This window comes from Calypte anna, chromosome 1, assembly GCF_003957555.1.
Source record: "Calypte anna isolate BGI_N300 chromosome 1, bCalAnn1_v1.p, whole genome shotgun sequence".
NCBI classification, from domain to species: Eukaryota; Metazoa; Chordata; class Aves; order Apodiformes; family Trochilidae; genus Calypte; species Calypte anna.
The window spans coordinates 52420489-52436049 of NC_044244.1; the positions used below are offsets into that span (position 1 = coordinate 52420489).

A 15561-nucleotide genomic window follows, 5' to 3' on the forward strand; every position below is an offset into this window, starting at 1 on the left:
TGACTGACAGAGGTGGCACCTCACCTATGCACGCAGAGCCAGACACCTCTGTACAGGGCCACACGGGTCAGAGAGGTCCTCCTGACCAGCAGCAGGTAGACTTGAGGTGCAGCACAAGTGACGAGGAACCACCCATGCCGTGGAACACAAAGGCAGCTGGCAAAGTTTGCATCATTCACTCCTTGCCTCCACCTGGCTAGATCCTGAGGCCTATGCCACAGCCCCACCCGACACCTCCACCCTCAACTCCAGGTCTGAGACCCCAGTGAGAGAGAGCAGCAGACAGTACCACACAGACACTGTCCTCATGAGGTTGGACACCTCTCTTCTTGTCTACCCAGCAGCACCCCCTTGAGTGAGGAAAGGTCTTGCCCATGCCCTCGCATTTGAAGCCTCAAAGACACCCAGGCTGATCTCATCTTGATGGGACCACAGGCACAAGAAAGGAGCCCACTTCCAGCCCACGCTCACACTTTATTATATAGAGACACGGTGAGTGTAAGAACATCAACATGGGACACGGACAGGAAGGGAGGCCCGAAGGCACTGCCTCCCTCCTCCCCCCCCATCCCCTTGGTGAAACCAGTCAGCATAGTTTATACAAATAATACAGTATTTGAACAATAAATAAGTTTCATAAATAATATCAAGAAATTAAAAAAAAAACAATGTAGAAATACAAAGCAGCAAGGAATGATACTGAGGGCTGCGACACATTCACAGCAGTGACAATACCAACACCTCACCTGCACACCAGCAGCTGGAGCATAGACCCCCACCAGCCTTTTTTCTCTCACAGTACTGTGGCAAAATCCACTGAGGAGTGAGAACAGGGGAGAGTTGTACAGCTCTCTACTGCTGTGCTCTTTTGATCTAGGAGCCCTCTCCCCTTCACAAGCCCCTTCTGAAAGGGCACTTGAAAACCAGGTACAATCACAGAACCACTGTGTGCAGTCACAACTTGTCTGTTTGGCACCAAAACAAGCCCCAAACCCTCAGACCAGTCTCTTCTCCTTCTATAGTCCTTCAGATGGACACTGGCATAGTTATTAACTGAGTCAGGGTAGAGGGTGGGAGGGGGAAACATCTCTAAGGAACAGGGGAGATAAGAGATGAGGCAATGGTCCCTTTCACTTGTGGGAGGCAGTGATACTTCTCATTCATCACTCCAGAGCTTCCACACACCATGGCACTGATGGAGACCGAAGTGTAGAGGGGACACCACCAGCTGGTCTCCTGCTAAGGAAGGGGTAACCACAAGGACTGGAGGGATGCAGAAGTCTAGAGTTACACCAGACTGAGTGAAGGGACAGCAGTACAAGGCCGCCACTGGTTATCTAAGAGAAAAGTAATTGTAAAACAGCTAGTCCCTAACTCTTGCAGGGGGAGAGGCCATACAGGCACATGATTTGACCCCCCTGTCAGACTCAAGACCACTAGTTCCCTCTCAGAGATGCTGGCTGCTGGCATGAGGAAGATAAGGACTCTGTTCATCATGGATAGCTCTCAGCAGAAAGGAGACAACTTGAATCCTGATCCCTCCTGCCAACCCCCCCTCATTTTGCCCCCAAAGAAGGGCGATGGAATGTGAAGAAACCAGGAATTGAGGGACTAGGGCAGTGAGAGAGAAATGGGAACAGATGGAGATCTGGGATGGGGAATCCGGCGCTCCTGCCCTCACACGTACAGACTGCTACTCATCCAGGCCCGGTATCAAGTCTGCAATGCTGTCCACATAGTAATTGGGCACCAGATCCTTGGCAGCGGCGCTGTCGCTGGCCATGTAGGCCTCTGCTTCTTCCAGGCGAGAGACACCCGTCAGGGTGAGGATGGTGGAGAGGCCGCAGTTCTTGCCAAAGAGGATGTCTGTCTCCAGACGATCTCCCACCATCAGGGTGCGGGATGGGTCAACGCCGAAACGCTCCACGATGCAATCAAACATGTAGGTGTTGGGCTTGCCCACCACCAGCGCCTTGCGGCCCGAAGCTGTTTCCACCGCAGCTGTGAGGCTGCCAGTCCCTGGAGGGGGGAGGAAGGAGAAGAAAATCAAGCCCCCGAGAGCTAACGGGGTGCTGGCTGCAGACAGCTCAGCGCCTTGGGTCCTACCAGAAAGCCGGGCAAGCGGGGTGAAAGCAACGTGGTTTGGGGAGCTGGCAGGGACATGTGAACCGGGCAGCCCTGTCATTTCTGATGGCTCCGGCAATGGGGGTTCTGATGCCGAACCCAAAACGGAGGCCGACCCCGCCAACAGCACCCCCGCCCTACCCCGGGGCCGCGGAGGAGGGGGCTGGGGCTCACCGGGGGTTCGCTGGCCGTCGCTGAGCGGGTGCCAGGGGTCGGGGTCGGTGGCCACCAGGAGGCACTGCGGGTCGCGCAGGTAGCCGCAGGCCTGCGACAGCTTGGCGAAGGTGAACTGGTCGTCGTAGCCCACCAGGACGGCCCGCACCGGCTCGGCAGGGCCGAGGGCCGCTTCACCTTCGCCGGCCAAGCTCAGCCCGGCGTCGCGGACCTCGCCGCGCAGCCCCTCGCCGCCCAACACGAAGACGCGGCCGGCTCCGTCCCCGCTCCCGTTCCCCCCGCCGCCCAGGAGGCGCTGGCGGAGGAAAAGCGCGGAGCAGAGCGCGGAGCTGAAGACCTGCTCGGCGCGGACGCCGCGGAAACCCAAGCGGCTGAAGCGCCGCTCCAGCTCGGCCACCGAGCGGCGGCTGTTGTTGCTGACGAAGAGGGCGGCCTTGCCGCTGCGCCGCAGCCGCTCCAGCAGCTCGGGGGCTCCGGGGACGGCGCGTTCGCCGGCCCACAGGACGCCGTCGCAGTCGAAGAGCAAGCCCTGCGCCGGGCCCAGCACCTCCCGCAGCGCCGCGCCGCTCAGCCGCCGGCAGCTCGCCATGCCGCCGCCGCCGCCGCCGCCGCCGCCGCAGCCCCCACGGCCGCCCGGCAGCCGCCGCCTCCCACCCCGCCAGTCGCCCGCCCACCGCCCGCCAATGGAGGCGGGTAGAGCAGGGAGTGGCAGCCGCGCTGGCCTATCGCCTTCGAGGAGAAAGGGCGGGGCCGAGGGGCGGGGAGGGCGGCTCCCGGAGTGACAGCCGCGCCGTCCTGTTGGCTGCCGAGGCAGGACGGGAGGAGGCGGGGCTCAGCCTCAGCGCCCTCGGCGATTGGCTAAAGACGCCCGGCTTCCTCCCCCGCCCCCTCCCAAGACACCGCCTCCCCCGGGTGAGCGCGCGATAGCAGGGCGCCCCCTGCTGGCCGGCGAGGCCGGTGGGCGGTGGAGCCGCCATTACCCTTGGCAGGGTCTACGGGGCTGTCGGGGGAACCGTGTTCCTTCTGCTGTGGGGCTGGGCACTGCCTCCCCGCCTTCCCCGTGCCCGGGGAGCGCCCCTTCCCTCCTCCCTGCCGTCACCTCCTGCACCAGAGCTGCCAAGCGACTGCGAAACCAGTTCTGCAGATAATTTTGTTGCAGAGTATTTATATATATATATATATATATTTATATATATCTGCCTGTTCCCGAGGCGGCACATTTTAAGTCAAAATGGGGCAGAAAGGGGCTGAGGTGGCAGCTGTGTGCCCACAAATGGCCCTGCAGCGCCAGCTTGCCCGCACTGGCTTCCATTCTCTGCCCCCCTTCTCTGCCCCTTCTGTCCCCCCATGGGGACCCAAGGGGATGGCTCACCCATGATCAGGGTGCCCCATGATAGTGGTGCCCCAGTGATGGCATGGCCAGAAGCTCAGCTGGGTGGAAGGGCGCTATTGGTGCCGGGTGGAAGGCCCTGGGAAGATGGAAGAGCGAGGGGAGGCAGGTGCGACACGAGCCAAGGGAGGAAGATGGCGGAGCTGCAGGGAGACGCTGTTCCTCCGACCACCCCGGCGTTTCCACAGTCCCAGAGGAGTGCTGGACCCCATCTCCTGTCCTTTTGATGCCCCTGTGTCCCGGCCTCCTCAGTCCTCCGTGGGCTGTCCTGGGGGAAATGTGGCTGGGGGGCTCCTTCTGCCCACAGGCAGTGGCTGCCCCTCCTCCGTGTCTCGAGGGGCACAGTCCATGGCAGCTGCCGTCTGGGCCTCACCGGCGGGCAGCCGAGGGGATGGCGGGGTGTCCCGGCTGAGGCGGCGTGCTGGCTGCGGAGGGAGAGGTGGTGGGACAGAGGGGGCTTTGCCGGGCACCCCCGTTGTCCGTCGTGGCCGGGCTTTGGGGCTGGCAGCGCGCTCAGGGGCTGCTGGGGCGGGAGCTGTGCTCCGGGGCTGGGCCGTGGGTGGTGGGGGCATGGTGGGACGCACTGGAACTGGGCGCTTGCCTGGAAAGAAAGGTGTGGGTGGGCTGGGGTCTCCTCCACCGAGGTCTCTGCCTGGGGTAGAGGGGGCTGTGGAGCTGGCCGTGGGTCAGGCAGGGGGCTGCAGGGAGATCAGATGACAGACTGCCTCTTGTCCGTCCGCCATAGGTACTAGGAGACCCAAGAGCATGACAGATTTTGAGGGCTTCTCCCGCCCTCTTCTGTGAGCTTTGACACCTCTTTATGGTGTTCACCCCACACTGGAGGAGTGGCCACATCCACCCCTGCAGTCCCACTCTGGCTGGAGACGGAGCAGGCAATGAGGGCCCAGCTCCTGGCCATGCTGCCCCAGACAAAGGCCCTGCCTTCCATTTGGTGGCAGGGACATCCCCACCATCCTTTCTCTTGGGGAATGGTGGGATAAAGGCAAACCAGAGGAAGGGTCATCACAGTGTTGTCTGGGGCACCCAAACCTTTGCAGGTGGTGTCGTTGGTCATCTGCAGAGCTGGTGCCCCCTCGACTTCTGGAGAGGATCTGGTCACTGATGGGGATGCTGGCTGGGGCCTGGCCTCAAGGTCCCTCGAAGTGCTGTGCAGAAAATGGGGCAAGTCAGGCTTTGGGTGGGCATGGTGGTCCTGGCCATGAAGCACCTTGCATTCATCTGGCAAGGATATGGCCCATAGTGTGGGGTGAGAGGAGGGCAGTATGTGCAGGGAGCTGGTCCAGCCAGAACCCCCTGATTCTGCTGGACTTACAGCTCTCCATCTGGGAGAATGGGGGTGCCTGCTGGAGGGTGATTGGGGGATGACTCTTCCATCAGAGCAGCCTCACCAAGCCGGGTGGTTGTGGGCGGAGTGAACATGCCTGAGACGTTGAAATCTACTTCTGGGTGGAGAGCAAGGAGAAGACCCCGAGAGGAAGCATTCACCTTGCAGAGTTTTTTGGTGGAATCAGAGCAGCCTCCCATTTCCCACCTCCTGGGGATGGAGAAATGTCCCTTCCCCCAACACTCTGATGCATTCTCCAAATAAAAACCTAGCCCTACCTCCAGGGAAGAGTGTGTCTGCATTCTGGATGAGGGCTTCTACCACGCTCACCACTTGGATGGAGGAGACTGAGGCCAAGTCCAGTTGCACAGGGTCTCTGAGAGACAGGGGTGGGGAAGGCATCAGAAAAGGGTTTGGGGGTCATTAACCCTTTTGGAGTTCATTCCTGAGGGGGCAGAGCCCAAAGGGGCGACAGCTCAGCCAAGGTGGGTGGTAGTGGAGGATGTGGGCCTTGTCCCAGAAGCCCTGTTTTGGTGTTGGAGGCCATCCATGTCACAAGTGCTCTGGGTCTCAGCTTCTTCCTCTGCTGCTTTGCAGAGTGGCCAAGCAGACACGTGCTTGGCAAGGGGATGTGTCATTCAGGGACTATGTGGACAAGGAATGGGACTTGAAGATAGAAGAAGTGCAGGTGCTTTAGAGCAGCCTGGAGGCTGCAGGAGCAGCCTGTCCCATGGCATTAGTGCTCACCCAGAGCTGCTGCCCACCCCTCTGCCTTACCCCAGGTCTTACTCATTGCTCTGCTGTGTCCACAGGAGGTTGGGGCCCAACACGATGGCGATGTTGCTGGGGGTCATTTTATTCAACTCTTGGTGTTCAGCCAGCTTGGCTAAAAACTTGATCAGATACCTGTGAGATAAAAGGAAGGTGAGGGGCAGCAAATACAGATTTGGGGAGGGAGTGGCTGCTCAGAGCCAAATTTTGTTGCAAATACCTCAGATTGTTGTAGCTCTCCTGGGGCAGGCGGCTGCAGGTGTCTTGCAGGCTTTGTACACGTTCATCGGTGTCCTTTAAGCTATGAGAGGGAAGAGGGAGTAGTGGAGAGCTCTGCCCTCTCCCTGTGGCACAGAGGGACATAATGTGCAAGGGAGGACTGCACCCCAAATGCTCAAAAGGATTTGAGATAAGATATGAATACAGCTCATGGGTGCTCCTGGGGGCTGGCAGTGCCTTGCCACAAGCAACAACCCTCTTTCACCATGACTACAAGAGGCAACAGCACTGAGTCCATTCCTTTAGAAAGGTCTTGTCCCCCTTTTCCTAGGGTTCTATGCTGAGTTTCCCACCCTTCCGTCCCAGAAGCAAGAGGCCAAACTGGGCTGGTGGGCCAGTGAGATAGGGCTCATGCCACTGAGGCCAAGCAGGTTTTCATAGGCTAAGCTCTTCTTGTAATCAAAAAAGGCTGCAGCCTTCCCACTCACCCTGACCTTTTTTTTTATTGCTTTTCTACAAAATTTTGGGCTATCTGGATTTCTACCAAGCATGGGACAGATCAGGTGCAGTGTTCTTATCATGTAGCCACCAAGGCTGAGCAGCCCTGCTCAGAGTGGTGGAAAGGATGGAGGCAGAGTGGTGGGGGAGCTTTTTTGAGCCTCACCAGGCTTTTCTGCCCCAACACCTGCACCCACCTGGCCACTTTGACCCATTCATTGTAGAGCTCGAAGGTCATCAAGGGTTGGGGCAGCTCCCTCAGGTAGGATTTCAGTGCACCTGGGAGGGGAGGGGGAGGTGGTGGGGGTGATGGCAGCTGGGGGACCATAGGGACTGCCCAAATGTGTGCCCCCATCCTGCCTCACTGGCACCCACCAGCCACGGCATGGGGGTCTGAGTAAAACTCCTCCAGGGCATTGGAGCCACTGGCCAAGCTGCTCTTCAGCTTCTTCAGCACTGAGGCACCTGCTGCCAGCCGGAAGAGTCCCTGGGGATGGGGCAAAGAGGGAAGGGATGTCAGAGTCTGCATTTTGGGGAGGAGGGTGATGGAGGTGAGGAGCTCTGCATACCTCCTCCCTCATGCCAGAGGCCAGCAGCATCATGACACAGGCTTCAATGGGCAGCGCGATCTCCCGCCCCAAGCTCTTGAGGTGTGTCTCTAAGGGCACGCCATAGTATCCTGCCACGGGGGTGTCTGCAGTGAAGGAGGGCTCTGGAGGAGGGAGGTGAATATTGGGAGGGATGGTGGTCACTGGGGCCATCATCTAGCCATGCCTACATCTCACTCAGAGCCGGGGCTGGCTGGCTGGAAGCAGAGAGAGGGCAGGCAGCATCCACAGCCTGCCTCAGCCTGTGGTCCCCATCCCACCACGTGGGAAGCAGCAGGAGGCACAGGGAGGGAAAACCTCTCCTTTCCCAGCCTCACCAGCCATACTCACATCCCCAGGCTCAGCTCTGGCTCTCCCCAGGCTGCATGGAGAGCTGGTGGGTACCTGTCTGACTGTGGCTTTCCTTCAGCTCTGCCAGAGCTGAGTCCAGCGATCCCAAGGACTGCCGGTGGTACTGGGCTTGGATTTCCAGCAGCTGCCAAACAGGGAAGATGTCAACAGTGGTCAGTTCAGCATTGGCCCTTTCTGTAGAGAGACCCCTGTCCCCAGGACATGGCACTCACATGGAGAGAGGGAGAAGGGGCAGCTGCAAGGGGAACCTCCATGGGGCTCATGGGACCATGGTTATAGTGAAGGGCAAATTGGAGATAAGGGGGTTTGTCAGAACAAGCTGCTCTGTTTGAAGTTGGTGCTAGTGGTGATGTGCACCCACAGTGCATGGAGCAAGGCTACCTTTGGACATCTGCTGGTGCCCAGGGTCATCCTCTGACCTCCCTGGAGGGCTTGGTACAGATGGATACAAGGCTGGGCTCACACCTCCCCCAGGAGATGTTCTCGTGTGGAAGAGGCATGCAACAGGACTTACTCTGATGAAGTAGCTGGCGTAGCTGTCCTCTTTGGTGGAGAAGTGGTAGAGGTCAGCCATGTACTCGTCCTGGGAAGGAAGACACAGACAAGAGCTACCTTCCACCTCCTCCGTGGCATCCAAGGAAGGAGCAATGTCCTCACACAGCCCTCTGTCTGGGCCATGAGCCTCCCAGACAGAACCTCCAGGGTGCAGTGGTGAGGCAGGCTGCAAATATATGGGGATTTGTCCTTGCTCCCATCACTTGCATGTGGGTGGTGCCAGTGACCTGTCTTATGATCAGAGTGCTGGCACAAAGAGGCTCAGGAATAAGAGGTCCCTGCACCTCCGGCTCCAGCATGCTCAGAGAAACAGAGCAGATGTGGAGAATGTTGATGTGAAAGTCCCCTGCCACCCTGCAAAGATCCCAGCCCGGATGGCTCCCAGCCTGAGAAAACCCTATAAGCTCCCTGCTTTAGGCTCTGGAGCCTCTTCTCCACAGCAGCTTGTGCTTCAGATCCTTTGCTCTTCTTCCCTGGGCTAGGGGCATCTCCCTGTTGCTGCTCCTGGAGGGACTGGTTCTCTTGCAGAGGGCAAGACGTGCCAGCTGGCTGCATCTGTCCTGGCATGGGGATCACCTCAGATGGAGCTGCTGGAGGGGACCAGGTTTCCAGCTCTGGAGCTGCCCCGTGGGGGAGAGTGAGTGACGTTCTCACCTTGCATTGCTCCACCTTTCTCTTCACCTCTTCCTCCTCTTCCTTCAAGATCTCCAGTTTGTTGGCAGCAGAAGATGCCCCAGGGCCAGTGCCAGCACCAGAGCTATTACTGGAGTTCTTGGCAGCTTGGTTCAGCCTTTGGAGTGGGAGAGAAGAGGCACACCCTCAGTCTCAGTGCCAGGGACACAGGGTGGGGTGGCAAACCACAGGACTACCCTGTGGTGGCTTTGCTACTTTTCCTCTCATTTCCCTCTCCTAGAGGAAGACCCTGCTGCACCAAAGGTTGCAACCTGGTCAGGATGGGGATCACTCATCACAGTTGCCTGCAACACGCAGGGTCTGTAGGACCCTTTCCAAACCCTGTTCCTGAGATGTTCCCTCCTCTCCTCCCTGCAGCCAAAGGGAAGGAAGGCAGTTTGGAGACAAGCCACCAGTTACCCATGGCTGCCTGGATCCTCCAGAGAAACCCAGCACGGCATGGACTACCCTGCAAGGGTCAGGGCAGGGTGATCTCGGCAGCACCGAGTAGCACCAGGGCACTTTGCTGCCTTCAGCAGTGGGAAATTTGCTCCCCAGGGCACTCATCTTCTCTTCCTCAACCTGGCTGGGGGCTGTGCCACATGTGCCCTACCTCCCCCCTTCCCACTGTGCCCTGTACCGGCTCTTGATGGTGTTCCAGTCAGAGATCAACTTCTGGAGGGTTTTCTTGCGCTTCAGGATGATGGGAAGCTCCTCCTGTGGAAGAAAGGGGCCAGAGAGAGTTGCAGGGGCTTGGAGACCTGCAAAAGGGTTGTGGGTTGGGAGAGTGGAGACAGAAAGGTGTCCAGGGCTACTTCGCTGAGCTTGTTGAGTGGCTGCAGGACATCATGCTCTAGGGTGATCTCGAACTCAGCCAGGATTTTGGCCAGCGAGCTCTGTATGCAGCAGCCCATCTCCAAGGCTTTCCTGCATGTGGGACAGAGAAGAAATGACTGTGGACTGGAGCCATGTCACCCTCTGGCCCAACAATCCCCACCATACCTAAACCCGTACCCATACCCATACCCAGACCTGTGCCTGTACCCATGTGGAACCCCAACCCAGCCCCTGCACCCCCTCTGCAATGAGAGCTTGAAGGCACTGTCTGTTCCTCCTTCTCCTGCAACACCAGTGTTTGCTCTGAGGACAGGGTTTGACAGCTCAGCCTGTCTATGGGAGCATCTGAGCCAAAAAAAGTGTCTCTGCCAGAGTCTGGCATCTTCTGGGGTCACCAGTAGTTGTTTCTCCCACTGGCACTTACCCAAGGCTAGATTCTGTGTCCAGTTCCTTGAAGCTCTCAGCCATCGTCATGGACAGAGCCATCAAGGGCATCTTCTTCTGCACAGAGCCAAGGATTTGTGAAAGGGATGGTGAGCTGGAATGCAGCAGCTCTCACCCTGTGAAGCATGCCACCATGGCATGGGAGCAAGTGGCCAAAGCCCGTGCTGGGTCCCCACATCTTCCCCTGGCCCACCCAATCCCATTGTCCCTGAGGCCTGACAAAGGGCTGTTTGGATGTGCCATCAGCCAAAGCCAGGATCCGGTTAGCTAAACAAGGCACAGATGCTCCAGAGCTGGTTAAAAACCTTTCAGTTTTCTCTAAAATAGTCCCTTGTGGAGGACCATGACACAGATGGAGGCCCTCACCAAGCCCAGCCCTGCCACGTTTTCAAATGTATGGAACAGTTTAATCACTGAGAATAATTAGGCCAAGCTGGGGCTTGTCAGGCTGCCAAGAAGAGAAGAACCCACAAAATCACAGGGGAACTAAGGAAAGTGAAGGAGGATCCACTATTTGCTTCTTAGACAAAGAATGGTGAGTACTATTTGGGAAGAGGTTGGCAGCTTCAAACCAAGGAGGAGGAAGCAGTGGCACCTCTGTGCCTGGCCACAGTGTTGTGCTCCTCACCTCAGGGTACCGTGGGTACCAGAGGTTCACAGGAGTTCAGGAAGGGACATGGACAACATGGCTTTGGAGAGTTATTCACTGCAAAGACACCATCTCTGTCTCAGGAGGCCTCAAGTTAGTGATGGTTGAGAGGGCTGCCCTACTCTGCTCTACCCTGAGCACTTGCTGGTGGCCACTGCTGCAGATGAGACCTGGGCTGGGCTTCAAGCACCCCTTCAGCAAAGCCTACAAGGCAAGGGCCTGGTGTTCTCTTTTCTTTTGGAGCAGAGAGCCAGGAAAAGTGTTGGGTGCAGAGGGAGGACTCCACTCACCACTCGCTTGTCCATCTCAGAGCCACACTGTCCCTGCAGGCAGGCTTGGAGCCTCTTGGACACACTGTGAGCTGCTCGCTTGGCTGGATCAATCCTCTGCTCGATCTGGGGGTGGAAAGGTGGGACTGGGGAAGTCCTTTTGAAACTGTGGCTACCCTGAGGAAATCTCTCTACCACCCACCTCTGGGCATGGGTCAGCCTGCCCAGCATTTTGCTGCAGCCCAGAGCATCTCTGGTCTCTGAGAAAGGGACCACAGCTTCTGGTCAGGATCCATCCCTTTATGAGGAGCTGGGAAAGCCCTTTCCCGTGGCAGGAGCCTGCCATTCCTTTAATGCTGTGGTCCTGGATTCACCCTCCGGCACAGGGGCAGATCCCAGCCCTGTGACTTGGAGGTGTTGGCAGGGGAAATTGCAGGCAGGAACAGGGCAGGTTCCCACACCCAGGCACAAGCAGCCACACGTTTGCTCGCCCAGCCTCACCTGCAGCAAATCTTCCGGCAGGAGCTCGGTTGCTTCTTGAGATCTGTGGAGGAAGGAGAAAGAGCCATCAGCAGATGTGGGGGGACTTGACACAAGCTCTTCAGGAAGCCAGGTCCTTCTGCATCCCATTGATCTCTCTTTGGGTTCCCAGGAGCAGAAGACACTGCTGTGGCCTGGGCTGCTGTACACAAGGTTGTGAGCAGAATGAGCCCAGAGTAGGCAATAACAGCAGGAGCAGGGCAGGGCAGACACCCTGACTGGCTGGTGGACACTCCATCAGACAGGGTTTCCAGTTCAAAGCACCACAGACAAAATACCCAGATGTGTCCTGTTTTTTTGAGACAGGGTGCCTAATGGGGCCACAGCAGTGGTGGGATATTTGCATGTGAAACCTTTTACTCCTGACCACCTGCCCCTCCCCTGAAGGCAAATCCAGGGCAGTGCATGCACCTTTGCAGGCCAGGATAGTCACCAGCTGTGTGGCAACCAGAGCAAGGATATCTCTGTGGCCAAGCTGGAGTCTGAGACCAGCACCAGCCCTTCCAGAAATGCTTACAGGACATCAGCTTTCTGTTTGGTTTTTCAGTAGGTATTAGGAGCAAATCTGGGAAAGGGAACCTGTTTGCAACAAACACTGCTCAAAACCAATTTCAAAACCTACCAGCCACCATCATCACCAAACATCCCTCATGCCTTCCATAGAGAAAACCTCGCTTCACAGCTCCCTGCCATTGCTACACCCCAGGGACCCTGTTTGCTTTCCCTGTGCTGCTGCTTCTTTTTCCCCAGTTCATGTTTTTCTGTTTTCACTCTCCACCAGATCTGACATGGGACGAGGCTGTGGAGCCACAGGAAATGGGGGCGGCTTGGTTGAAGGCAAGAAAAATCACGTGGGACTGTGGGTCGCTGAGAAGAGGCTCTGCAGTGGGTGAAGAGCTCGCTCTTGGACTGCACCAGCTGCTTGACATCTCCTGCCTGCCTGGCATTAAGCAATAGGGAGGTGCACCTAACATGGAGATAAGACATCTTGAGGAAGGAAGGTCATGCTCCCCCCTCTGGAGAACGCACCAAGAGCAAAAGCCCATCCGAATGTAGGAGCTGATTCCCTGTGGCCACCTCAGTGGTCCTGCTCAACCTCCCCGTGCTGGGGAACCCTCAGGGGGTGGCTGTAGGACTGAGGGAGTGAGGGAGCCGGGTAGGGAGGGACCAGCCCTGTAATTTTGGTTCTGGGTTTTGCAAGGGGAGAGCTTTGGAAAGCAAAGAAAAAAACATAAGGAACCAGTTGAAGTTCTGGGGATGGGGACAGAGGGATTTGCACGAAGCTCTAAGTCTTTTATGGGTCCTCCAAGGATCTTCAGTCCTCTCTTTGAAGGGCATCCTGGGACACCCAGGCTGCTGGCCAGCTAGAGCTATTAAGAGCATCTGGCCCCTGTGGGGGACCCCCGGCTCAACAGGGAGAGCAGGTCCCATCTCCTAACACCCTCCTGGTCACTGCACAGTAAACACCATGTGGCTGGAAGGTCTCTTACCATTGCCCTCACATGCTGGGGAACCCAAGCTCAGGAAAGGCCCCTTTCCAAGTGGATGCAGCAGCTGTGATAGCCAGGCTTGAGGATCATGTCCCCTCAGAGCAGCAGCAGTGCAGCCATCCTGCTGCCCCACAAGTGCTGGGGAGCCACAGTCCCTCAGCTTACGCTGAAGACGCTCTGAACCCAGGCTCCTTCACCCCTTTTCCCTCACCACCAGCCCTGGGAGGTCAGTCCATCTCCAGCACAAGCCCTCCAGAACTAACATCCCACTCCCTCGCAGCCCTCCAGCACAGGTAGCAGCAGAGTCCTTACCGGCTGTTGGTGCTGGGATGGGACAGCTGCTGCCGCATCCGATTGAACTGCCTCTTCATCATCTTGAGAGCTGGGAGAAGGTCACGAAAGCAGCTCCACTTGGCTGTACCCACTCAGCACCCCTCAGCAATGCCTGGCATTGGATGCTGGTGGCCCTCAGGCTCCCCCGAGGTGCTTTGCCCCGTGATTTTCCCGAAGAACCTCTCCTTCCTTACTCTTCTCCTTCCTCCTTCCTTTGTTCCCCCTTTTTCTCTTTCCCCGGCTGGTCCCCTCCCTCGTCCCTCCCCGAGGATGCCCTGCCTGCTTACTCTTCCCCTCCCTTGGACTCCTTTCTCTTGCACCCTCTCTTTTGCTGAGCTTCCTCCCTTCTCTGTCCGCCCCTCTGCTGCAGATCAGGTAAGAGCAGTTCAGGGCTCCTGCTCCGCTCTGTGTTCCTGTCACCACCCCACAAGTATAAATAACTTCAGCCCAGCCTTAAAGGGGAAATATTATTACAGCAAACACATAACAAGGCAGGACAAGCACACACTGCTGCTGAGCCCGTGTGAAGGGCCCACGCTCTGTTTCTTGCTCGCTGTCTCAGTTGGGGTGTTTTTTCCCTCCCCCCTTTGCCTTGCCCATCACCAGCCTGTGGTCATCCTAGCTGGTTGTTTAGCATGCACAGAGTACCTGATGTACACCCTGCCCTACCTGATCACCCAAACTCTGCCAAGACTCCTCGGGCACCTCTCCATGCTTGCGGGTGCAGCTCCAGCCTCTTCCCCCCCTCATGACACATGCCCCTCATCAGGTCAAAAGCAACCAGCAAAGCCATTTTTTTGCACTCTGCTTTTCCTTCCTGCCATCACTGAGGCTCTCAGGAGCCTCTGCAAAGCTGTGGCTAGGGGCTGTTGCCTCACACCCTGGGGAGGCCCCTTCCTCCCTGCTCCCCACTGCTGGCAGAGCTCCTCTGAGCAGGGCAGAGCAGCAGCACAGAGTTGCACAGGGACCACAAACTCCTTGGTCCCAGGCTCGGGTGCTGTCTGCTTTCTGCAGAGCTGCACCACGGCTCAGAATTTTTTTTTATTATTTTTTTTCCTGGTCTAGAAACATAAAAACATAGAAACATCCCCCTAACATCATCACTACCCCCTTTGCTCCTGGCTCTTGTAGCTGTAAACCTTGCCTTATCTCTGACTACCTGCAGCTGGGGCTGCCGTCCTGCTGCACTAAGAAAGAGCAGAGGTTGCTGTTGGCTGGAGTACGTGGCTACCAAAGGAACTAGCACCCAAGCCCAGATGGGAAGTGGTCAATTTGAGGGCAGATGAGATAAGCACCAAAGGAAAAAGAGGTAGAAAGGCCACTCCATCTGTCCCCCAAAACCTGAGGAGCAATAATTTGAGGCTTGCCAGGATCTGCTCCTTCTTTGGCAGCTGTGTGTGTGTGGAGGAGGGGGGATGAGTCTATAGCACAGCAGTGCTGGACCTCTGTTTCCAAGTGGGGACCGAGAAAGGGAGTACCACTCCCCCTGCCTGAACACCAGGTTGCCCTAAACCTGTGGCCAAGCACATTTGGTGCCTCAGCCTTGAGCCCTGGGTGTCCTCCCCACAAGGCGTTGTGGTCGCTGTAAGCAGGCAAAGGCTTCAAGCACCTATTGCACAGACACAGCAACCCTTCCCACCCTTGCTGGTTGTATCAGTCAGTGGCAAATCCACAGCCTCTGTCACTTCCTGCAACGTCTGAGACCTGCTCCCAACCACAGACTGTTGCTTGACAGAGATCACCCTTCCTGCACCCCTGCACCAAAACTTTGAGTCAGCCCTGGGAGAGAGGAGAAAATGTCACTACAGGCAGCAGTGAATCATAGAATCACAGCATGGTTTGGGGTGGAAAGGGCTCTAAAGATCATCTCATTCCAACACCCTGTATGGGCAGGGATGCCTTCTACTAAACCAGGTTGCTCAAAGCCCCATCCAGCCCGGCCTTGGAAGCTGCAACCAACCGTGTAGGGCATGGGAATGAGCTCAAGTCCTGCTTCCCCTGGGCTGCAGGGCAACAAGCTCTGCCCACCGCCTGTCTCCGGAGAGGGAAAGAAGTGGGAAGTACCCAGCTTGCAGCCTTCAAGTGACTCTGCTCCCAAACAGGAATTGAGAGCAGCCAGGGGACTTCCACTAGCCCCCTCTCCCTGCTCATGGGAGTGGGGAAATCATCCTGGCAAGGCCCTGGCTGACTGGGGGATGACTTACAGGATTTGAGCTGGAGATGACCCCTTACAGCTCCTCTGCAGTCAGGGAAGGTGAGGTGAAAATGTGTTCTTGGGTCAAAAGCCAGAGA

At 57.2% G+C, this 15561-nt stretch overlaps 2 protein-coding genes across 3 annotated transcripts; both read right to left on the reverse strand.

Moving 5' to 3' along the window:
* Positions 1–454: 454 nt before the first annotated feature.
* PDXP (pyridoxal phosphatase) lies at positions 455–2927 on the reverse strand. Its single transcript, XM_030453280.1, has 2 exons — positions 2299–2927; positions 455–2019 (listed from the first exon to the last, which is right to left on the reverse strand). Exons 1-2 carry the CDS (start codon positions 2885–2887, stop codon positions 1694–1696), a joined length of 915 nt encoding a protein of 304 aa, XP_030309140.1. The 5' UTR covers positions 2888–2927; the 3' UTR covers positions 455–1693.
* A 624-nt stretch (positions 2928–3551) lies between these two features.
* SH3BP1 (SH3 domain binding protein 1) lies at positions 3552–13425 on the reverse strand. 2 transcript variants are annotated; one of them, XM_030458738.1, is made up of 18 exons: positions 13249–13425; positions 11408–11450; positions 10928–11032; positions 9969–10045; positions 9523–9634; positions 9348–9424; positions 8690–8825; positions 7995–8063; positions 7514–7604; positions 7091–7233; positions 6897–7008; positions 6719–6800; positions 6025–6105; positions 5823–5939; positions 5312–5409; positions 5022–5151; positions 4739–4854; positions 3552–4289 (listed from the first exon to the last, which is right to left on the reverse strand). In XM_030458738.1, exons 1-18 carry the CDS (start codon positions 13308–13310, stop codon positions 3937–3939), a joined length of 2004 nt encoding a protein of 667 aa, XP_030314598.1. In that variant the 5' UTR covers positions 13311–13425; the 3' UTR covers positions 3552–3936. The 2 variants fall into 2 exon arrangements, with proteins under 2 accessions (XP_030314598.1, XP_030314587.1); XM_030458727.1 differs by lacking the exons at positions 10928–11032; positions 11408–11450; positions 13249–13425 and having other exon boundaries at positions 5022–5148; positions 9969–10037.
* Between the last annotated feature and the right edge of the window lie 2136 nt (positions 13426–15561).